This window comes from Phoenix dactylifera, chromosome 12, assembly GCF_051530095.1.
Source record: "Phoenix dactylifera cultivar Ajwa chromosome 12, Ajwa_hap1_PhDact_Kaust_v1.1, whole genome shotgun sequence".
Classification (NCBI taxonomy): domain Eukaryota; kingdom Viridiplantae; phylum Streptophyta; class Magnoliopsida; order Arecales; family Arecaceae; genus Phoenix; species Phoenix dactylifera.
This window is the reverse complement of record NC_143201.1, coordinates 3574115-3599565: the sequence shown is the minus strand read 5'-3', so window position 1 is coordinate 3599565 and position 25451 is coordinate 3574115. Positions and strand designations below refer to the sequence as shown.

The window sequence follows — 25451 nt, the reverse complement described above, 5'->3', positions numbered from 1 at the left end:
CAAGTGGTTGAGTCCATGGACCATACCTTATTCCAGTGCCTGTGTGCGAGGAGGGTTTGGGAGCTTGCCATGATCCCACTGGAGGTTTAGAGCGACTCGGCATCATTTCTGTAGGTGATTAGACAGTGGGCGGTCACTCCACATTCTAGGCAGATGGCTACAGTGGTGACCTCTATAGCTTATTACATCTGGTTATCTAAGAATGCCTGAACGTTTGGTGAGCGCTGCCCGCCACCGAGGTTCGTTGTCGAGCGGCTCCGGAGCCAGGCAGCAAAGATTACTTAGTCGCATCTATCAAATGGACCCTTGATAGCTTGGAACACTTGGAGTTCTTCTTCTGCTCATGGAGCATCTCGCATGGTGTTTTTCACTTGAGAGCCCCCACCCTCAAGCTTCCTCAAGATAAACTTCGACGGATGTGTACTGGATGGTGAAAGTAGAGGAGGGGTCGACTTCATCATCAGAGCCCCAGACTCCAGGGTGATTGCAGCGCGTAGTTGCCAGATCTTCGACACCTCGGTCTAGGGACTGAGTTAAGGGTGGCTTGAGTTATGCTCGGCAAGTCCTGCAGGTTAGTACTATACTGCTTGAGGGCGATTCGGCGACAGTCATTGGCTGGATCCAGTAGAGCGCAGGAGGGGTGGACGACTATCATCCGCTGCTTAGCTTCGGGCAATGGTTGGTGATGGGATGGTCTTGTAGGCCAAGCATGTCTATAGAAATGCCAACAAAGCAGCGGATTGGGTAGCCTCTTACGTGGCCAACCACTCTGAAGATACTATTTGGATGGGGAAGAGAGGGTTATCCGGTGAGCTTCGAGACTTGTTATTTTTTGACTTTTATTGGATGTATTCGTACCCGTACTGTATGATGTATCCGTCCTACCAAAAAAAAAAAAAAAGAAGAAAAAAAGACTTAAGCTCTGGATTGAGTTTGAATAGACTCTTAGAAAATATAAGTTAGATGAGCTAACAGACCCGATTTTTACAGTATGATTCCTACAAAATTTTCAGCCAAAATCGATAAGAATATCCAAACAAATCCTGCGAGTACTCCTCTACCAATCATCAATTGACATATAGAACTTGTGGCATAAGCAATGATTGGGCAAATGACCTTCAGCATTTATCTTGGATAGCAGCCACCAGTTATGGGGATGCAACAAGCAGGAACCTCACCAAAGGTCAAAACTAGCACAACCCATGGTCTATACCACTCAAAATTTAGCTCGTCTTGACTTGTTTCATCATCATTACAACTATTCCCACCGCTACTGACAGTGGAGATTCTTTGAACAGAGACATCCAACTTCTAGGGTTCCAAAAAGTCAGGACTTGTGATCAGTTTATAGAGAATGCAGCATTTGCAGTCATGTCAAGCAAAAGGAAATCGATTACAGTCACATTAACAACCAAGGGAGAATCATATTGGATGGATGAGGTTGGAGGAACAAAGAACTAGAGATCAAAGCCTAGCTATAGCAATTGATAAAGGGAGAGAATGGTGGATGGAGGAGGTTGCAAGTGGAGTATATACAGTTGAAGTACGAGATGATATGGTCTGATGATGCAAAGATTGTTAATAAAGGGGATGCCAAATTAGGGATTTTCAACTTTACATAAAAAGTAATATATTGTATGCTATGTACTATTTATTACACATAATAAGCAGACTCAAGTTATCTCAAACTCAAATACAATCAGGTCATAATTCTCACATAGGCTTGCTCCAATTAATGGTAGGGCTAATCAACAATTCTTCCACTGTGATGATGGTTATTTATGCTTCACATCACATGCATCAAATGCTTCAAATATCATCTCATAATTTTGAATGTGAGGAGGGATCACATTCATCCTTTTATTATTATTATTATTATTATTATTATTATTATTTGGATCAAACAGGTGCATTACACATGTTTACTTTTAGTAGAACAAACTTAAGACATGCGAAATTCTCTTAACAAGAATTGAGCACATTAACTATCGTATTTAGATTCCGGATTCACCTTAACTTGCCAAAATTGTGGAGGAACATCCATAATATGAAATGATGCAAGGAATGTACAAGGTTAAATGAAATCAGATTACTACTACTACAAGAAGCTCGGACACACTATTTGCATCACCTATCAAATTTCAATCATAAATTGCCGATGGTATATTTTTTTTCATATCCAATCTTTCAAAGAAGAATAAGCGAATAAATTCAATTACTGATTCGAAACTTTGGTAAGTTATTTTCTAAGTTTATGTTGCATGTTTCCTTGAGAGGAATCAACAAACCCAAATTGGAGTTTGAGCAGAAGTCATCAATGCTACAATATTCTTAGGTTAAGCAAACCTGATGACAAAAGTTTTGAGCATAAATTTCACATCATAAGAAGTGGTTATGGGTAGGATGCAAGTTTTAGGTCTGCTGCAAAGTGAGCCTATCATACATGATAGATTTTGAGAACTATATAATGTTGCAAGTGATGTACCTGAAAGTTGCCAAATCTTATTATTTCGGTTATGCATTCATGAATAGCCAATCATATAATTTTCGTGCTCGTTCAACATACAGTTTATCTATACAAATCTCAGAGTCTACTGCATGTGGCATGCAAGTTCAGAGTGAAATCATATAATTTTGCAGAAGACCCACACTATGGATAGACTAAAATTAGTCTGAATAAGAACATTACTATGCCTCCCCCCAAAAGCTGCCTTAGAGGCCTCTTGCAATCCATGAGTTTTAAAGGAGAATCACTAATAAGCAAAAATGGCATTTTGGCCCAAATTAGTACTCAAAATCAGATTAACACCCATCTAGGAGCACTACTTTTTAAAAATCTAGCAGCACTGTAAGTAGTTATTTTTATTATTTGAAAACTTTGAGTATAATTGCTTTCAGGTTCCATCCAGAGCATGCATTCACTTGTCTGGATTTTGAAAATTGTCCATAAAACAGTTGCTGAGGCAGTCATGACTAGCACACAAAGTTGACTTTTATCCCGAGGAATAAATATTCAACAAGTATGCCGAACTCAAGATATTTTGCAAAGCTAATATATGGTGAGGATTGCTGGAAGTGGTCGGGTTGTAACTTTCGTGCGAAAGAATGATTGATCTGATGTCAGCTGTTGTATCTTATTGATGCATAAATCTCAAAGTCAATATAGTATGATGACAAGATGCAGCTAGTCCTGCAGTACTTCTTTGTATTTATTAAAAAATAGAGGATAATTCGAACCACCACAAAATAAAAGATTAAAAAATGAAGAAAGTTTTTGATTTATTTAAAAAAAATCCCAATCATCCATTTTCAGTCGATCATTTGAAAACAAGCAGAGGAAATCACGTAATGCTCAAGTTGGTTGAAAAAAATTGTAGCATTCCCCCTAACCAGATCGCATGGACCGGTCCAATCAGGTCCGACCGGATCCGTGCCGTTTCTCCATTCCCAAAAAATCTGGTTCAATCTTCAAAAAAACCCGGTCCAGACCGGTTCCGGTCGAGCAACTTAAAACCCGTTCGCTTCGACTGCATCCTTTTGGATGCCAACCTTCCCCGTAACTTCCTTTAAATATTGAAGGAATTCGGGAAGGAAAAGGCAGGGGAGAGAGCAGAGTGGAAGCAGAGCAGTCGTGGCTTCTTCGTCGAAGAGGAAAACCCCCCACAAAACCTAACCCGAACCCTAACCCTAGAATTTGATCACAGATAGAGGAAAATCTTTTCCTACAATTGGATTTCGCTCGCTCCCCCCCTCTCTCTATTAAGGTGGGATTCCCTTCTTTCGTTCACCTTTTGTCCATCCCACGCCGTCGGGAATACTAGGTTTCTCTAATCCCAACTGGGGTCCCCTTCATCTTTCCGCGGTTCTTTCTAAGTTTCTTGCCCTCAAATGCTTTATTTTTTTTACTTTTTAAACTTATTCCCGGTACCATGATTCTCGCCCGAGAATAAAGATTTGATATTTTTCCGCCTTTATTCGATTTCCTTGCGGTTTTTTTATGTAATTTATGAAACGATCCATTGGAATTGGTTGTTATTTTAAAGGTTTAATCACTTGAATGTGTGGAACAGATTGAATCCTTTTCATCACAGTCTCTTCCAATTCGATGGTCTGTTCGTTAGAATCTATTCTTTTGCCCCGTTACGAGTTCTATCTTGTTGGAGACTACTTGAGTTGTTGGGAGGAATATGTCTCCTATAATATATTAATATTTTTCTCATTGATAACAAAGTCTGACTTTTTCTTTTTTTCTTTATGTAGGGTTTGATCCAATCATTTTAAAGCTTGTTTCTATCAGCATATTCGTATTGCTGATATAGTAGAATTGGTTCTCTGCGGTTCCTTTAAATAGAGGAAGCTAACTGATCTATTGGCACAGTTATCTTCGTGAAGGATTTTGTGGTAGAGAGTGGTAGGAAGATGAGTAGCTTGGGACAGACTGCATCACAGCCGCAGTTCATTACAAGCCATGGGAATCGAACTGTCTCCAACGGCCCAAATGTGCCTCTGATTGACAACATTGATGCTGAACAGATCATTGTTCCTGAGGTATAATTTTTTATACCAGGAATTTCTACTATTCATTTTGTTTCTATAAAATGTTTTTAAAAAATCAGATATAGAACTATAGCTTCAATGAAAAGATTTTTTTTTTGAAATTATTACCTTGAAATATCTAGATTAATCTAATTATTTTAAATGCATACTTTTGGTTAACCAAACATGCATTAGCATCACAAGTTTCTTTCTCATTTCTGAACTCCTTTGAAATACTCCAATACTATTAATCATGTATATCTTGGTAAATCTAAAGCACGAGCATGTCTTTGACAAACTCGTTATGTTCTCTATTAAGAAAAAGTATTTTAGTCGTCCTAGCCAAGCAGGTCTAATTCCTTGGAATAAACTTTATGAATTATGAACCTAAATATGGACCAGGAGTATCAACTATCAACCATTCGCCTAATCATGAACTTTTCTCACTAATCATGTTTTTTTGCTCCCCATGTGTTTTTGGATTAATAACTATCATTGCATGTCATTAAGATTGAGGTATATGAATTTTCAATAGATTCATTTTCTACTAATTTTATTGATTTCTAGACATAGAGAGATGTCATTTATAGTTTTAGGGGTCATATTGCTCCCCTATTGAAAATATAGGTAATCATGAATGTGTCTTTCTAATCATGTTTTTGGTCCCTTTTTGCTTTTGTATTAATAGTTGTCCTAGCCAAGCAGGTCTAATTCCTTGGAATAAACTTTATGAATTATGAACCTAAATGACCAGGAGTATCAACCATCAACCATTCGCCTAATCATGAACTTTTCTCACTAATCATGTTTTTTTGTTCCCCATGTGTTTTTGGATTAATAACTATCATTGCGTGTCATTAAGATTGAGGTATATGAATTTTCAGTAGATTCATTTTTACTAATTTTATTGATTTCTAGCCCTAGAGAGTTGTCATTTATAGTTTTAGGGGTCATATTTCTCCCCTATTGAAAATTTAGGTAATCATGAATGTTTCTTTGTAATCATGTTTTTGGTCCCTCTGTGCTTTTGGATTAATAGTTATCATCGCATTTTGTTAATATTGAGGTATGTGAATTTTCAATAGATTCATTTTCTACTAATTTTATTAATTTCTAGCTGTAGAGATTTGTCATTTATAGTTTTAGGGGTCATATTGCTCCCCTATTGACAATTTGGGTAATCATGAGTGTTTCTTTCTAATCATGTTTTTCATCCCTGTCTGCTTTTGGATTAATAGCTATCACCGCATTTTGTTAATCTTGAGGCATGTGAATTTTCAATAGATTCGTTTCTTACTAATTTTACTGATTTCTAGCCATTGAGAGATGACAATTAGTCTTAGGGTTCAACCCTAGGATGGTGGAACCGTCTTGAACTGCTCGGTTTAGGGCATACCGAGCCGTAGTGTCGGCGGATTGGGACAATTCTTCCTTTTAAATCGAGAAACCGACAAAGGAGGGAGAGGGGAGAGGGAGAAGGAAAGAGAGGAAAAGAGAGAGGAGAGAGGGAGCGAGAGGGATAGGGAGGAAGGGAGGGAGAGTGTGGTGGTGAATTAGGGGGAGGGTAGAGAGGGCTTCAACCTCCCTTCCTCTCTCTCTCTGTCTCTTTCTACCACCCTCTCCCACTTTCTGCCCCCTTCCTTCCTCTCCTTCACCCTCTCCCTCCGTCCCTCCCTCTCTCTCTTTTCCTCTCTCCTCTTCTCTCTCCCCCTTGCCTTTTTTTGTTGGTTCATACTAGAATGGCATGGCACGGACCTTACTGTACCATCGGCCTACCAGCATGAGTGCCGGTTCCGGTACTGCGGATCTTGGTTCAACCTAAGGTGGAACCAGTCGGTTCAACCTAGTTTGGATCGGTTTTAACCGGTTACAAATTTATTTTACTTTGGATGGTTGAACCATCGTAGTTTTCACTCCGATTTGGTTCAGTACACCCTAAATTGCTTGGTTTGGGATGGTTTGGCAAACCCGCAAACCCTGCTTCGAGGTATTAGCAAATGTGATATTCAAAGTATCTAAAGTAACTTGAAAATATTAAGGGTCTTTATCGTATTAAGGTTTCCTATTTTAGTTGATACATTGATCCTGAGGCCCAAGGGAGATATGAACAACAAGGACAGGAGAGAGCTATCGGCATAATCAAGTGGCTAGAGCTGATGGATGTACTTGACAATGGCAATAGAAGGCAATGATTCTTGAAAATCTTGGCCACAGCCTAGATTTGGTAGATATTGTTGACTAGTGGTGGAGGACGGTCAGTAGGTCACTGTTGGTAGGAAGGGAGAACTTGGAGGCAAGGAGAATAGAGGGGGATGATGTCCATAACAACAATGGAGGTGATGTGAAGTGGCTGGTAAGTTATAGCTGGTAGGGAGGGGATCTTGAAGGAGAGAGGAAGCAACATAGGCAATCTTGATGATGGCCAACAGGTTTTCCTTGGTTAAGTGGGAGTACTCAAGAAGGAGGGGGACTGGAAGAGAAGTCAGAGGGGAAAGAAAGTGAAGGATTTTTGTAATGCTGAATATTTCAACTGATCATGTTTTTCAAAAACAACCACAACCACTATTTACATATATTGGTATTAATTAAGTGAACAAGATATCTAGTTGTTTTTTCCCCCCAATATCAAAGCTTTTCATCATGTTGGAGATAAAATGATATCTTGGTACATCTCAATTTTGTTCGCCTTAGTAAGATGATTGTGATATTGGTTATTAAATATCTTGGACTACTATATGATCATCTCATGTTTGACGCTTAACAAGAATAGGCTATTGATGATTCGCAAACAAAGCAACAAATACTAGGTCAGGTTGTTTTCATCCTTTACGAGAGTGCCCAAAATATTTGAGCAGTGAAGATAAGATTGATATCTCTTTTGATATTTGTAAAGATCAACAAATTCTTCACTGTAACGAACCGCCTGATTTGGGATGTTTCGAGCTGTACCGGCGGCGGACCGAGACGGTTGTGGCAACGAAAATGAGAACTGACGATGGAGGGGGAGAAGGAGAAGAAAAAGGAGGAAAAGAGAGAGAGAGCGGGGGAGGGAGGGAGATGAAGGACGAGAGAGAAAAGTGGAGGCCGGAGAGCCGCCGCACCTAGGTGGCGGAAGAGAGGCTCCGCCTCCGATCCCCTATTTTGTTTAAAATAAGGGCTCAGAGGGGGCCCCTTTTTATTAAAAACAATTAAGTGAAGTCGGCAATGGGTTTGCCGACTTTCACTTAAAAATTTCAAAATAAAAGAGGCCCCTCCGGGCCCCTATTTTGAACGAAACAGGGGCCTGGAGGCAGAGCCCCTCCTTTGCCTCCTCTGCACCGGCTCCCTGGCCTCCGCCTCCTCCGCGCCGGCTCCCTGGCCTCCACCTCCTCCGCGCAGCGGCTCTCCAGCCTCCGCCTCCTCCATGCGGCAGCTCCCCAGCCCTCCGCTGGCTCTCCACCGGCCTTTCTTTGCCCCCCTTCTCTCTCTTTTCCTCTCTCCTGTTCTTCCTCTCTCCACCTTTTCTACTGTGTCAGTATAGGCTCGACACGACACATCATGGGGCCATACCGATCCGTGCCGCCGGGCAACCGGTCCGGGGCTCGGTATCGGCACAGCAGTCCTGGCATGCACCTATTGTAAGTTAAGTATCCAGGTAGGATTTTTATACAATGTGAAAATATCAACAAGGCATTTGGGGAGTAAGGTGTATTGAAATTTGTTTTTTCTCAAATACCTGCATCAACCTAATGAGTGTTTTAGTGGAACTTATAATAGATATATTGAAAAAATCCCATCTCAAAATTTTAAAATTTGCATATAGAAAAAGGGTTAACTTTTGATTTTGATATTACAAAAACCACTAAGTACAAATTACGAAAATTGATGAGGAAAATTATTTGATCTTCCTTTACAAGGAGATGCGACATACAGTATTTTTAAAGTGAGGTACAATGCAAGAAAATTATTACATTTTTTTATCGATCTATATCATGTATGAATAGTATGTAAAAGTTACTTTCTTGTACCTCTATTACCTGCACTTGTCTTTACCTTTGGGTTTGGCATTAGATTTTCAGGATTAATGTTAAATAACTATATTTAAAGATTCATCCACTGTGCTTAGAATGTGCTGTTTTGATTAGTAACTGGATAATTTGTGATGATATTGCAGAGAAAGAGTTGGAAGAACTTGTTTGCATATATCGGCCCAGGATTTCTTGTTTCCATTGCATATATAGATCCTGGCAACTGTAAGATACCTCACTATTTTCCTTTTCCTTTTTCTCTTTCCGAAATAATGAGTTAGCAATGCTGCGTTTGGTATGTAATGACATCGATTATACATTTCATTTACAGTTGAGACGGATTTACAGTCAGGGGCACAATATAAGTATGAGGTACATCACCTAATTTATCATGCTGATATATCAACCATTCTGTTATTTTTTTAACAAGTAACATTTTGTATGATGTCCTATTTTATATGTTTGAGGAGCATTTCTTAATATATATGCTGAATTCTAAATTTTATTTGCATATTTAACTGGAGCAATAACTCTATTGTCATTTTTCATTTCTGCTAAGCTACTCTGGATCATACTTGTGGCTTCCTGTGCTGCTCTTATTATCCAATCCCTTGCAGCCAAGCTAGGGGTTGTCACAGGTCTGCAGATCCATCTACATAGGTGTTTATTATGAGAAACTAGTATTGAATAAATACTTTGGCATTTTTATGTGCTCTCAAAAGTTGTCTTTACTGTGCAGGGAAGCATTTAGCTGAGCATTGTAGGGCTGAATATCCGAAGGTCCCAAACTTTATCTTGTGGATCCTTGCTGAACTTGCTGTGGTTGCATGTGACATTCCTGAAGGTCTCACAATTTCAAGTTTAACGTGCACAGCTGCACATGCCTGCCATTTCTATTTTTAATCCCTAAGTTTTCTTTCTCCTTATTGTCCCCAGTAATTGGAACGGCCTTTGCATTGAACATGCTCTTCAGAATTCCAATATGGTGTGGTGTTCTTATCACAGGTCTTAGTACTCTGATGCTTCTATTATTACAGCAATATGGGGTAAGAGTATATATGCATTAATCCTATCGCACCTGTTTCTTGAGTAACTAGTTTCATTTGTGCAGTCTATAGGTTTCATGTATCTTAACTAAAGTCCAATAACATGATACTGAGAGGAGCTTGGATTTGTCTCGAAGGAGTAGAGAAAAGGAATAATATAAAATTGTCTGAATGGAAGTTATGAGAAAAGATTTGAAAAAGCTTGTGCTCAAATAGAATACATTGATAAATTGCAAAGGGGGATTCATAACCCAACCTCAAATGGATGGAATAGAGTCATGACTGCTTATTATATTATGCTTATGTTAGCTGTTACTTTGATCAGAATAGAATTTGCAAATTAAAATGTTTAAAGCATTCTAGTTATTTCTCATGAAACATCTTCAACTTCATGCAGATTCGGAAACTTGAGCTTCTAATAGCATTTCTGGTATTTACAATGGCTTCCTGTTTCTTTGTGGAACTTGGTTATGCAAAGCCAAGCTCATCAGAGGTTTTAAAAGGACTTTTTATCCCGCAACTTAAAGGAAATGGTGCCACAGGTCTTGCTATCTCACTGCTTGGTGCAATGGTCATGCCGTAAGCTTCTTATGATCAACTGTTGCTTATTTGATCTGTTAGTAGCTCTTTTAATGATAATTATATGATCTGGTGCAGGCACAACCTTTTTCTCCATTCAGCATTGGTGCTGTCTAGGAAAATACCACGCTCCATTCATGGACTCAAAGTAAAATTTCCTAGTCTCCTTATATTATTTCACATTTGAGCAAGAGAAACCATTGTCTTGCATGGTTCCAAAATTGGTGTTCTGGACCTCAAAACTTTTAATCAACTTGGTTCCTCTTACCTCAATTTTTTTTTATAATATAATTTATGTGGTGCTTTCAAGGCATTTTTCCCTGTGGGAGAATGTAGCATTGATGTGTTGAACATAAACATGAGCACGAATATGAGCGTTTTTATCTGTGTGTCTACTTATGGAGTTCTAAACCATGCTATTTGCCCTTTTTTTGTAGGAGGCATACTGGTTTTATACTGTTGAAAGTGCATTTGCTCTTGCTGTGGCTTTTCTTATCAATATATCTGTTATTTCTGTAAGTGGTGCTGTCTGTAGCTCAGAGAATCTGAGTCCTGAAGATCAAAGGAACTGCGAGGATCTAGATCTTAACAAAGCTTCATTTTTACTAAGAGTACGTTATAGACTATCACTAAATTGTGAACTGACATTGTTAGATTCCTGAGTCTCAGTTGTTTGTCTTTAATAAATCACTTATCTGTTATACACTTCAATCTTTACTATGGCAGAATCTATTGTATCTGACATTGATTAACTTAAATATGCATGCTTGGCTACAGTAACAGAATTTATGGCTTCCTTGTTTTGACATTTTCAAGATTATGTTTCTTGGAAAGAGAAGACAATCATGGTTTTTTTGCTAGATTATGCTATATGATACATATGAAACCCGAAATTTCTATGGTACTTAGAGACAGATCAAGGAGTTCCTGGATTAAGATTTGCTGTACCAGTCCGTACCATACCGTACCATACCGGACGTACCATACAGTATTGGATGTATCATACTATACTGACACTTGGTATACCCTACCGTCTCATATCATACCGCATATCGATACTGTAATAGGATGGTTCTGGTATAGGGTCTGGTATCGAGATGCGAATCTTAGCCTTGACAAGTCTATTTTTGTTCCTTCACAAAAACAAGAGCTTGTTTGATAAACAGGTCAAGATTTCCTGTATGTAAAATTTGCAAATATTTGTTAACTCACATGGACAACATATCTAATAGAATTTCTTGTGTTACCTACAAGCATATCTATGGCAATAAAGTGTTGTTCAGTGCATATTACTGTAACTTTCATTTATTAACATCAATACCTAGCTTTTTAAGCTGATTTTATATTTTTCTTTCAGCATGTCCTTGGGAAGTGGAGTTCAAAGCTATTTGCGATTGCTTTATTGGCATCTGGTCAAAGTTCTACAATTACAGGAACCTATGCTGGACAGTATGTCATGCAGGTTTTGTACTTTCTTATAAATTTTCTAGTCACAGCATGTAATATTTTCCTTTTGACTACTTTGATCTTAGTTAAACCATAAGATATTCTCAAATTTCACTGACTGAAGATTTCATATTTCGAAGAGTATCAGATGAATATTCAGTCGTTTATGGCATGAGTTTTTCTTTTTTTATGCATATGGGCAATATGACACATTGTGAAGTCAGTTTTTAAAAATTATTATTATGATTTTCTTCCTTCTGGAATTTTATTATCTCAACAGCGTTTTCCAGAATATTGTTTGGAGACATCCAAACGGTGTGAACTTTCTGATGATGGTAGGTAGATAGCGAATTGCCTTTTCCTTCTTAGTCAGGAATTATTCTTGTGTGACTGAAAGTTCACGGGTTGTATGTGGAAACTTTGTTTATCGGAAAGGTAGCTATCCACAAAGTAATACAATGTGGAAATTATGATATAGGTATGTGCAAATGTTCAGCTGGAATGATAAATTTCAAATGATCTAGCTTTCTCTACCTAAAAAAAAAAAACAAATGATTTAGCTTTCTTCTTGATTCTGTTAATTCTGTCTTCCATTATAAATTTATGCTCTAACATATGACATCCCTGTAATTTGTTCTAGATATGAAGCTGAACTTCTTTATGGAACAGGGACCCTGCCATCTAGGGGAAAATGGAGCAGATGCCCCTCAATCTATTAGAATTTCTGAGTTATAGATGTCTTTTAGATTAAGATAATAACATGTGCTGCAGTCATTAGATTTGAATTCTATGATCATGAGGTTACTCTGGTTGGTGGTTGTAATGGAGTGCAAGGGAAAAACACAAATATGAGAAGATCTAAACAAAGAAATCGTAATCATGTATTCTAATGTTAAGGCTTGATACAAAGCGTGATCAGGACAGACATTTGATTGTTTGATTAATATATTGTTACTTGTTACAATTTGTATCTGTTTCATGAACTTGTAAATCCTGTCACATATCCGTTTACATGAGGCAGGCTTTGTAGATCGTGCCATAAATTTAATGCCATGTTTGGTTGACAGGAATTGGGAGGTGGGAATCGCTATTGATTTCCCATCTGGTCTGTTTCCATGTTTGGTAGCTCATTCGGACATGGCAGTGCCGATGTCACATTTATTGGATTCCCATAAAAAGGGGTAACACCATACTAAGGAGCAGCTTGGTATTGTTCTTCATAGTCTTAGTTATGTACTTGAGCAACAATAAAAAGATAATTTATATATTACTAGTTATAATCAAGGTTTTAAATCCCATAGGAGGGGGGCATCCAAGTTTCTCCATGGAACAAGATGCCCAATTGTCTCGCCCTACCCCTGTGGCTGTCTTAGTCGAGCATCCTCGTTGGTATCCTCCGTCTCTCTTTCTTTATTCTTTCTTTCTTGGTTTCCTTTTCTCCTTCCTTTCTTTTTTTCCTCCTCTGGTTATGTCCTTTTTCTTCCTTTTTTTCTTTTCGTCTTCTTTCCTTTCTTTATTTCCTCTTTCTTCTTCTTGCTATGTGTGGATGGGTTTCTGAGTTTCATCTCTGTTCCAATCACATTTTCTCAAAGAAATGGGACGGGATGGCCATGATGCTCTCCCATCGTGCTAGGATTTAAACTGTGGTATTATTGCACTTGCAGATGCATGTTGCTGTTAAAGATATTAAATAATTTAACTAAAGACTGAAATTCTAAAAACAACCTAAAAATAATTAATGTGTGATTTTTTTAAATACATCATATATCTCATATTTGCCTCTCGTTCAAAAGTACCTCCATTAATCTTCCTTTGAATGTTCTTAGAATCAAGATATATTAAGATATCAGTTTTAGAAGTTCTTGAGTTCCTTTTCTTGCTAAATCAGATTTTCTCACTATTGATTTGGAAGATAGCATGAGTAGGCATGTTTCCACATATTGTCTCTACTTTTTTTTTTAAATGTCTAGCAACATCTATAAAGAAGTCTAGTATGTTTTAAATGAGAAAAATCTAATTAGCATTATTATATAACACTTTAAATCTTTATTTTAAATCTTTGATGAAGTAATCTGATTAGGCTTATTTTTGTAATTGAAAAATTAGGATATAATCATTACTAATTATTTATTGAAAACATATTACAGTAATTTATTGTCTACTGGATAATAGAATATCATATATGTTATGTTATATTATACTATAATATATTAATATATATTATTAGTATCAATATTTTATATTGTATATCACATATATATTAGATTATGTTATTAATAATATTTTTATCATATGATAATATTATAATATTATTTATTTTTATTCTTATATTATACTATTATTATCATCATGGTTGATTAAGTATATTTTGTAATTAGGGTTTTGCTATGGTGCTTTTAAGTTTTCCTTACAGATACATAATCTTGACCATAGATTCAAGAATGAAGGATCTTAAATGGATAACTGGATTACTGGTAGTACAGGTCACTAGAACTGGATAATCGGATTTTTTGTAGTTAAATCAAATTCGATGTCTCTTCTCTTTCCCTCCCTCCTTCCTTTCTTCCCCTACTTCTCTTCTTCGTTTTTCTCTGTGATGAAGCCAAGAAAGACTCAGAGGCAGTAGTGCCAAAGATCCATCGGAGGCTTGATAAGTCTGTGGCGGCAAAGCTGGAGTTTTCGTCTCCCTGAGGAGGATTGCCATCTAGGCATCTCCAAGTATCCAAACTTTGAGCACAATGATGAAGCAGGCATTGCTGCTGTGATCGAGAGAAAGGAGGATGAGCCTCTTGCTAATGACACGATGTCTGGCTCTTTTCATATGGTCATGATATGTATCCCATCACTTATGGGTGCGACAACAAAGTTTCTTGGCTTGCAATTGCCACCGTCTCTTAAGATAGATATTGTTCCATATCTTTCTCGAGGAACCATTAGCATGGAGTGCAAAGCTAACTAACGGCATACTGCTTCTATATATGATCTATTGAGGATCAGTTCTTAACATCTGAAAATAGAGCCAGCTCCAATATTGGCCTGAGGCTAACGTGCGGTCTATGAAAGAGTTAATTGAGAAGGAGAAATATGTACAGATGCATCGACAATGGTAAGATATTTATTACCAATGTTCGTCATTTCGGTACCAGACCTCGTACAGATACCATCCTATTACAATGTCGATACGCTCAGTATGGAGGCCAGTTCGGCATACTGAGTGTCAGTACACCTTCTGTACCGCGTACCGGTTTAGGACCATGTACCGGTGGCTACTGGTACGATAAATCTTGTTTATCACATAGTGGACTATAACATGAAGCTTTCAATTTGAGCGAGAAAAAGGGATGGAAGAAGCGAGAACTAGGGACTCATTTGGTTTGTGGGAAGAGGGGGAAAGCGTGGTCAATGAGAAAATGAAAGAATGCCTCATGTTTAGTTGCAGATTTCAAAGAAAAAAGATGAAAAAGTTGCTTTCCTATGAGAATAAATTTTCTACATTTTAAAGAAAAACTTATGTAGGACATGGAAAAACTACTTTTCACGAGCTGAGAATTGTGGTATTTTACCAAAAATGTCCTTAAGTCATCATGATATTCTTAATAGCTATTTTTAATAGTTAATCTTAAACTATTAAAAATATACTATTAAAAATTATCACAATTTAAAGAAGTTATGGTAATTTTAATATAAAAATATATTAATAACTATTAAAAATTTCACAATATAAAGAAGTCGTCTAACTATTAAAAATTGTTAGAACTCTAAAAACTCAAACCAATAATTCTTTTTAATATCTATTTTTAAATATTTTTAGATTTAAAAAATTTTAAAAATAACTATTAAAGATATATTATGAGCTATAATAATTCTAATAGTTAGACAACTTCTTTATATAGATTTAAATTGTAAATATATTAGAAATCCTAGGCAGTGAAACTCCAGTAGAGACATCTGTGTCTCAACATTCTCCTTCCGTTAATACTATTGATGTGTCTACCGTTAACTGTGGACAAATGCTAGCTTTTTTGGTGTTGAACCTTCAAAACCTCCAAACCTTGGTGCTCCAAGCATGGTCTGACGAAGCGGCCCGTACCGGCCGGTTTGGACCGGTCCAGCCTGTAACCGGTACGTTGGAGCAGTGAAAACCAATACGAGCCGAGCCCAATCGGAGCCGAGGAAGACGAAGAGAAGGAGAGAGAGAGAGCGGGAAAGAGAGGGAGGGAGGAGAGGCCTCCGCCGGTGGCGGAGGTCGGCCTTCGCCGCTCCCCTGCGGGCTCCCCCGCCCCCCCCCCCCCCCCCCCCGCGGCCCTCCACGGGCGGCCTCTCCTCTCCTCCCTTCCTCTCCCCCCCGCTCGCTCTCTCGTTCTCTTCTTCTTTTCCGGCTCCGGCGGGGAAGAGTGTTCCGGTTTAAACCGGTCCGGTGGGCGACCAGTAAGGCTACTGGTACCGATACGGCGAACCTTAGTTCTCAGTATCTGTTTCTAAAAATTATGCATGTGATGTTTTTTTCTTGCAGTCTCTTTATTAAGGTCATAACAGGTATTTTACACAACTTTTCTAGGAAAGTAGATACTCAACCAAACATAATCATTCTAGAAAGTGTGTTTCCTATGTTATTTTCCTATGGTCAAACAAACATGCAAAAAATATTTTCCCATGTATCATTTACCCAAGCATCATCTTCTTAGGAAAAACACTCCAATGAGGTAAAATTCTTTCTGCGAACCAAATGAGTCCTTGGAGGGGTTGGAGAAGCACTGATTCTTCAGTTTCAAAGATCTTTAGAATACCAGAATCCATGTAAAGATGACTTTTGGCATCGAAAAGGTTGGGGATTGGTGCATACTGGGTTATAACATTGAGAATGCACCCATTGTTGCATAATTCTTTGAAATGACTAGTAGCATGCTCTCAATTATCCTCAAACAGAGCTTCATATTGTGTCGCTAACAGCCTTTCTGAATTATGATCCTTCCTACTCTCTCTGCCTTTCTCAATCCAGATCATTCAAAGACTTGCATTAGAAAAATTTATCTAGGCTTTAGAAAATTGTCATAATCATCTTTAAAGAGCACAAGCTATAGAGGATTGTTGGTTCTTTTCATAATTGAACCTTAGTATTCTTGGTAGCTGGCTAAACAAATATGGTATATTTTTAGAGCTTCTAGTTATAAGAACTAGGTCATAGAAGGGATGGCTATTGCTTGTAGGTTAATCCATGATTTAGAACCAACTTCTTGTTCTCAGTTTGAAGCATCAACAAAGCTCCTCCATTTATGGTGGAGAGCGCACTGAGATCAGAGTACAAAGTAAAGGAGCGGGAGGGGGGAGATGATGCATGGAGAAGGAAGGTGTAGGTTAATGGGGTTGCCATAGTCCATCCAATTAACTCTAGTTCCCCTAGCTTCATCCCTCTTCTCAATTGGGGGGAACCAATAGCTCTTCCGTTGCATGAAGCTTCCCACTAGAACCAATAGCGAGATTACCAAATCGAAGGCGAGCACGACTTGGAAGAGTTATGGGTGGCAACGAATTTAGTACTGTCCCCTCTTGTCTTCGCCCAAGAGGGAGGGATCATGGTAGACTCCACCTCGAATCTAGGAACCCAAGGAGAGGGTGGCATGAGGGTGAAAAAGGTTGTCATCTTTGGCCGCAATGGTGGCAAAGCCTTGGAAACTAAGATCGAGGAGGGCGACTTGCATCATTCCGGTGGGGATCGGCTTAAATTTATTATGTTGAACCAGTTGATAACTAGATAATTTAGTAATGTACTAAAATACCCCTTTCCATGAAGGGCCAAGATCTATTCCCTTATTTAATAAAAAATTATATAAAAGGACCATATCAAAATCCTTATAATATTACAAAATGATATATATAATATGCGGTTATTATTATATTATTTCCATTTGCATTTTAAAATAATAGACTAATACTAATATTAATATTATTAATAATTATATAATATTATATTAATAACATTCATTGTATAATATTATAATGGAAGGTTAATAGGTTGGTATAGGTAATACTAATACTAATCTGTTAGTAATATTAATATTTTCAATATTTATATTATATATTAATTTAACAATATATGATATGATATGATATTTTTTAAGAAAAAGTTTTTATATTATTCAATTATTTTATATGATAACAATGTTATTTTAGTTATTATAATATTATCTGAAATATTGTGATAATATTGTGTGAAATATTACTATATGATACGTTATATATGTTCATTATTTTTGTCATCCTTGTAATAATATGAATATTAGAATTAGCTAATATTGTAGTATAAGGTTATATTAATAGTAACTATACAATTATGATATAAGATTAAAGTACTCTTTAAAAATTAACATTATCATAAATTCATAATTATATTTTATACTTTAAAATTGTTAAATAATATAGTATGTTATATTATTATAATTATATAGTTCATATAATTATAAATTATATAATGCTATACATAATATATATGATCACAGTATGTCGTATTGGCCCGAACCGAGTAGTACGAGGTGTATCATACCGGTACTTGGTACGCCAAAAAATTCTGTACAGTACCAACACTGTGCTAGCGTAGCACTGGTATAAGGTTTGGTACCGAGACGGCGAACATTTTGTATGACAATATATATTTTCAGATAGTCATTGTCGCAATATAATATAATATATTAATTATGATTTATTACGTTATTTGCTACTAGGTTTGCTTCATTCCGTAGAGATTTTCCCTTTTGCTAATCCAAACATAGGAACCAAAACCAATCATTCCCGATGATTTACAGTAATGGATTCTAGGGAATGGGAAAACCATATCTGATTTCTGTTCTTGACAACGAAACATGGCCTAGCAGTTATCAATTAACTTGATGCAACTTTCTGTAAACAGGTGTAGCCAAAGCATTCATTGGCAGATTTACCAAAAAAGCATTCTTTGGCAGAACTAGGACCCATTGGTTGGCAAGAAGGGAACTTTACATCATGGACCAAGGCAACCTTTTTTTAATGATTACTTACTTTACAGCCAAGATGACTTTGAGATTTATCTACTGCTTGACAGATTTGGTCTTTCTGGAACCTTAAAGTTTAAAGAGTCCATTTTGGTCCACTAGACCTGAGCATCCAAAATCTCATAATCCCCAGCAGAGTATGGTTTTAAATTGTTTTTGGTACATTAGAGTTCAAAAGCAACTAAGAGTCTATTGTCACATGGCATTAGTTCGAGTCCATGTCTTATCATAATTTTGATCAATAATCTGTCTATATTTGAAACCTAAGTTCTGCATGTTTTTCCTTTTTTTTTTTTCTTTTTTTTTAGGGGGGGGGATGCTGATATCTAGTATATCAATTTTTCTTTTTCTTTTCCTGTGGGGGTTATGGGGACGGAGAGGTGGGATGGAGTGATTACAGTGTCTGAATGTAAGCAAACTAATAGAAAAAAGCATATTATTGATATGAGATGTGGGGAGGATGAATGAAAACCAAGATATGATAAATAGGAGCATCTAAATATTGATGGAGTTATCACATTATGGTACATCATATACATAATTCTACTTTTCTACCGACCAATTCAACGACTTGAAAGATAGAGATTCCCAACAAATGAATTAGGGATCAGACCGGTGGCTTGGGGGGAGGGGTGGGGGTCCCTATGCAGAGAAGTTTTTTTTTTTCAACGAGAGAATCGAAGACATGTTAAATCTTAAAGTATCTATACTCCATGATTTTCCTGAATAATTGAGTAGCTGGTGTAAAATTTTACCATTTAGTTTGGTTTTATGATAGTTTAGGATGAATTTATGTTGTTTAAGATAAGTTTCTTCCAGGATCAAAGATATATAATAGTATTAGTTTTTCCGATGATTATGATAATGGGAATTTTATTTATAGGGATCAGACTATCCCATGAAAAGAGTAATCGAGATGTAATGAAATTCACTGTTCTTTCTGAGAATTCTTTGCTTGTGATGACTCCAGTCATTATTTATCGGTGGTAATATCTGACCAAGTCTCGCTCAAGAGTTATTTGGTATTTTGGTGAATCTGGATCCTCGCTCAAGCAGAAAGGTTACTTGCCTTTAGCCATCCATCTACTTTTTTCCCTCCTTCATCCTTTGTAGATGATACCAGACAAAATTCTAGCTTCAGCTTTTAACCAGCTATAATTTGATGTTCTAGAATTGCCATAGGTTTATAAAGTCTATTCATAGAGTTTGCTTTCTTTTTAGTCATCCTATATCAAAATGATATATGAATTAAAATCTGGAGTCATTGATTTATTTGTTCTGTATCATATTCTCAAATCTCTGATTTCTGAAGCCTGCTCAGCCAGTTCACCACAGTATGAATTCTTTAGAAACCTCAAGAAGGATTATGTGGATTGAACCATTTACTATCATAACAGATTATTTTCCATGTATCCATGATATCTTCATGATATCTTAGCTCTTTCTCCAAGCAACAAGTAGGCCTTATGATGCTTCATTTATTTTGAAGTTTGAACTCTTAAAAGCTACATGTTTCATCACTTCTTTTTCAATTTCTGAAGTTCTGCAATAGTACATAAAGAAGAGGATATAGAACTTATTTGTTTTGAAGATTAAAAATTAATAAAACAGCAAAATTACAATTCCTGATATATACTCTTGACAATGAAACGGATGGGTGCAGTAAAAAGATATTTCATAATGAAGCACTTTGATAACAAATTGTAACAAAACATACTCAACAATGATGATCTTTTCTCATATCTGGCTAGAAAACCCATGTTCCATGCACTAACTAGTTAATGAAGTCCTTTTCAAAGATCACTTGCAAACTTATCCTCCCGAAACTCCTTGAATTTTCATAGAGTGACTGGAGCAGTCTCATGGTTATACATTCAATATGAGGGGAAGCTTAGTAGAGGCAGATTTTTTTTTTTAGTTTGAACTAAAATTTTTAAGTATTTTCATGTTTATCTCAAGGGTTGGCTTTATATTCATCAACATAAAGAGTGAATTATTGCTTCAACTAAAGCAACAATGCTTTTAAGTTCTAACTCTATGAGCATTATAGTCGATTTGATTGGTTTCTCTTCATTTTTTTCCTAGAACCTGCTATTTGTTATTGATTTTTATGTCTTTTCCGCATTTCATCTTCTTTCTTGTTTGATTGCTAGAGTTAATCTTCCTTTGCAGGGCTTTCTTGATCTACGGATCACACCATGGATACGGAATATGTTAACTCGATCATTAGCAATTGTCCCAAGTCTAATTGTTGCACTAATTGGTGGTTCTTCTGCAGCTGGACAGCTGATAATTATTGCTTCGGTATGTAGACCCCCAACATTTTTCAAGATATGCTTCTACCTAATAAGTCATTATGTTTTGATAAAGAAAGCTTTTAATGTTTTCAAACTTCTAAAATATATTCAATCATCGGTTTTCATATTTATTGGTCTTGCATTCAAGCATTCTGTAACTTTAGTTGTCAACCTGGTAAATCATTTATTTTGATTTTACTAAGAATAGGTATTAAAAAAGGCATCCCGGTGCACAAAGTTCCCACAACTGCAGGGTTTGGGGATGATTAGATATATGCAACCTTAACCCACATGCTAAAAGGCTGTTTTCATGTTCCGAACCCGTGACATCCAGATCACAATAGAACAACCTTACCATTATACCAAGGCCTGCTCTCTTTTACCAAGAATAGGCATGATCTAGTATTTTTAATGAGTATGATATATGTAAAGACCTTATTTTAGTATTGGCAAATTTTAGTATTGGCAAGTTCTCGAGTAGTGATATCTAAAAATATTTTAAATTTCTAACAGATTTTCTCTTAATACGTGTTCCTTCATTAAGTGTTAGTTTGTCTACTGCCTATTTTAAGTTCATGAACTCAATCCCTACTCCCTTTTGAATCTGCCTCATCACTCCCATTCTAGCCTAATTATGTGAGATCAAATATGGTTAGCACAATGATCTTCTCATATTTTGTTGTTTATGCAAAATCCACATGGGTATTCAGATTTGTGGCATATGCAAAATTGGACCAGGCTTAGGTTAACTGGGGAACTAGGATGGTGACTATTATTGCTGATCATTATTTTGCTTAATGTCATTATTTCTTTTCTTTTGGAAATACTCTGCTTCTTACTATATCAGACTCAGATATTCTGTTTTACATTTAACTGGTTAACCAGGTTCATCGTCTATAATCATCACATCCTGCCTTTCATTTTGGTGGAAAAATTTCTGAGTGGATTTTATGCAGGCATTTCTTATTTGGGGTTAAAAACTATATAATGGGAGTGACTAAGGAGACCAATCTGGTTAAAGATGAAATACCTGAAATACAGATTGGATTCATCTTGCAGTGGCTTCCTGTTTTGATTATCTTGTTGACATTGATAACTGTATATATGCAGATGATTTTATCGTTTGAACTTCCTTTTGCTCTTGTTCCACTCCTAAAGTTTACGAGCAGCAAGACCAAGATGGGCTCATATGCCAATTCAATTATAGTAAGTTCTTTATAACACAATTCTACAATATACATTTCTATTAATAATGCAAAAAACAAAAGAAACCTTGTGGAGAAATTGCCAACTTTTTTTGCTTGTCATTTCAGTTATCAGTGTTTAAGATGTATTCAGGCCTCCGAGGTCTTAACTTTGAATTTACTGGATGCAAAACAACTACTGATTGTAACAAACTTTCATTAATCCACAATGTGTTATTGAAGGGGTTCTTGCACTGGTTTTTCTTATTACTGCAGATCTCATCAATCACTTGGATAATAAGCTCATCGATCATGGCCATCAATACCTACTATCTTGTGACCGCTTTTATCAAGTTGCTTTTACACAGTGGGTTGAAAACTGTATCCATTGTGTTTGCTGGTATGGTTGGTTTTTCAGGCATACTGGTGTATACGGTTGCAATTCTTTATTTGGTCTTTCGGAAAAATAGGAAGTCTACCCAACCATTGTGGCTTGGTGATGCTGAACTCGGACAAAGTTGCAACAATTCTGGCACTGAAATTAACAATTCAACGTATGCTTTACCTCGAGAGGACATTACAAGCATGCAACTCCCCCAAACAAGATCGGCATTAGATATTGACTAAGTAATCTCTCTCTCTCTCTCTCTCTCTCTCTCTGAGGCAGTGTAGTTTCCCAAATAATCTTACTAAAACAGAACAAGTAATAATGATATTACGAAAAATGTGGTATATTGTTTATTTGGGTCAATGAGTCTATTGTATTCTTTCTGGCTTCATGTTTCATTCATCATTTCGCTATTTTTCCCTTCCAAAAGGTAAAATATACATGATCAATGAACAAGTTATAAAGATATCACAACAAATTTCATATTTTATTTGCTTGGGCTCAAGGAGTCCTCCATTGTATTCTTTCAGGCTTCAGGTTATAATAGTATGTTTCATCATTTTGCTAATTTTCCCATGTGAGAGCTTGAAAATATACATGAAGTGGACTCCATAATTTTGATATAAATGATAAAATAATATTAAAGTAATTATATTTCCAATTTATGTAGAATCAAGTCACTAAAATTGCTTCAATATTTTTATTTGAACTTCCTTTTTGTGAATATCTACTCACCAATAATTTTGAATTTTGATTATGGTTCAAATTAATTTCTATATGTATAACCAATTTCTAAAATATTAACCCAATAATTTTCTTATTTGACTTATTTCACTGCAGGTGGGATATTTTTCAAATAATTTTATTTTTTTATTTAGAAATTTTTAGTAGTATAATTCCTTATTTGAAGTTCCCTATTGTCGAAATATGCTCGCAAATAATTTCAATTACTCCATTTCAACTAACATTCCTTTAAAAAATTATGGTTAAGTTGAATTTCAAATAATTTTAAATTTTCTTTATTTGGAAATTTTCAATTCATCGATTGATAGTTTATTTTCTTATTCAAAATTCCTTATTCTAAATATCTATCCACCAATAATTTCAAATTTTGATTATGATTCGGATTAATTTATATATATTATCGATTTCTAGAATTTTAACCCAATATTTTTCTCATTGACTTCTTTGGTTGCATGTTGATATTTTTAAATTATTTTATATTTTCTTTATTTAGAAATTTTAGTAGTATATTTACTTATTTGGAGCTCCTTATTCTGAAAATATACTCACCAATAATTATAAATGCTCAATTACATTTAACTTTCCTACCAAAAAATTATGATTAACTTGAATTATAAATAATTTCAAATTTCTTTATTTGGGAATTTTCAAGTTGCTGGTTATCGATAGTATAGTATTTTATTTGAAATTTCTTATTCTGACAATCTATTTAGTAATAATTTAAGATTTTTATTCTAATTTACCTATTTCTATAATTTTACTTACCAGTTGGATATTTTGTGTATTTTAGTATGAGAGAGAGGGGATAAATTCTAGATTGAAAAATGACAGATGAAATCAAGAAGGAATATTCTCAGATGGCTTTCTAGCATATGAATTGGAAGTTTTGGGACAACTTATCCTCATTTTTCAAATACCCTTACCACTATCCCTCTAAAAGCAAAAAATAAAAAATAGAAAAAGCTAAAAATTACCTGCCAAACCGCTATTTAAGAATTGCCGCATTTCATTGATGGCTGAGGCCTTCTTTGCTTTCCTCCTCGGGTGTGCAGGAAAGGCCCACAGCCAATCCCAGGAATAGTAAAGTTTTATAGGGTCTTTTTGTCCAAATGCAAGTAGTCCAAGTAGGTTTTTCTTTCAGATGCAGGTACTCCGCATCTTTACAGATATATCTATTTCACCGCGCCTCTCTCAAAGATAGCGCCCAAATTGTTACGTCTTTCGTACAACTCGAAACTTATCCGATGAGAAAATTTGCCACCTTAGGACCATTATAGTTACGGTCATTGTTCACCAGGGCTTCGGTTGAATTTTGTAAAACTCCATAGACATGCAAACCGCAAACTTTTACTACAAAAAAGTTTATTGTGATCATTTTGTTCAAATAATAATTAAGATGAAGCAGAGTCAAAAACAATAAATTTCTTTATGATAAACAGATCTATTTTGTAAGTTCATTATTCCAAGTAGTTTCTATAAAGGATCGGACAAATGATGTATGTAATGCTTGAATTATCGATGTAGATGCTACGTAGTTGATTCTCCTCCTTCAAAGACTTCGATTATAATAGAAACGTCATAGACAAAAGGATCACCTAAGATGATCATCTCATGACTATTGAGAACAAATCAAATCAAATAGTTTTAATTGTTCATATGTCAAGGGCTGATAAGATTCTATGTGTTGCATCAAATTAAACCGCATGCTCTACCGCTTGTGCAGGCCCCTGTCAATTTCTTTGAGTTTCAGTCGGGCGACCCTACTCTCCAAGCAGAGTGTTTTATGCATTAGCTGGGCCCTTGATCTGCGTAGATCAAGGGCGAACACTCATTGTTTACAACATAGACTACTAGGATATCTAATTCTACTCGCTCCCCATGCTTTCACACCCCAACGTCGGCAGGGACCAGAGAGCTGCCTATTCCTGTGAGTTTTTTTCCTCATGCAAGCACCTTCACTCGCGCTATCTTATTCTTATCCGTGCTATTCTATATTCAGTCCAATTCCCGACCACTTCAACCAGTTGGCTTTCCCTACATACTCCCATCGTCCTCTCTGACTAATCCAACCAATAATCCACTCTATCTTCTTTGCGCTTCTTACAAGCAACTCACATAGCTTCCTCCCATCTAATAAACAAAACTGAATGCATAAGCATGCAAGATTTCTCAAATGTATTGCCAATGTGATCCAATCAA

The 25451-nt window shown here is 36.2% G+C and overlaps 1 protein-coding gene across 3 annotated transcripts; it reads left to right on the top strand.

Annotated features, from left to right (window-relative positions):
- Nucleotides 1-3539: 3539 nt before the first annotated feature.
- LOC103719388 (metal transporter Nramp3-like) lies at nt 3540-22871 on the top strand. 3 transcript variants are annotated; one of them, XM_039118265.3, is made up of 14 exons: nt 3540-3764; nt 4379-4548; nt 8690-8768; nt 8875-8915; nt 9103-9181; nt 9283-9387; nt 9480-9589; nt 9987-10168; nt 10247-10316; nt 10606-10779; nt 11526-11630; nt 20812-20943; nt 22047-22142; nt 22397-22871. In XM_039118265.3, exons 2-14 carry the CDS (start codon nt 4420-4422, stop codon nt 22745-22747), a joined length of 1653 nt encoding a protein of 550 aa, XP_038974193.3. In that variant the 5' UTR covers nt 3540-3764; nt 4379-4419; the 3' UTR covers nt 22748-22871. The 3 variants fall into 3 exon arrangements, with proteins under 3 accessions (XP_038974193.3, XP_038974194.3, XP_088565499.2); XM_039118266.3 differs by having other exon boundaries at nt 4261-4548; XM_088709373.2 differs by lacking the exon at nt 10606-10779 and having other exon boundaries at nt 3600-3764.
- The last annotated feature ends 2580 nt before the right edge of the window (nt 22872-25451 follow it).

Bases quoted from the DNA above. Each gene is read 5' to 3' on its own strand.
- LOC103719388 (XM_039118265.3), top strand. From the start codon at position 4,420: ATGAGTAGCTTGGGACAGACTGCATCACAGCCGCAGTTCATTACAAGC. The intron at 4,549-8,689 runs GTATAATTTTTT...ATGATATTGCAG, and splicing joins AACAGATCATTGTTCCTGAG to AGAAAGAGTTGGAAGAACTT. The intron at 10,169-10,246 runs GTAAGCTTCTTA...GATCTGGTGCAG, and splicing joins CTTGGTGCAATGGTCATGCC to GCACAACCTTTTTCTCCATT.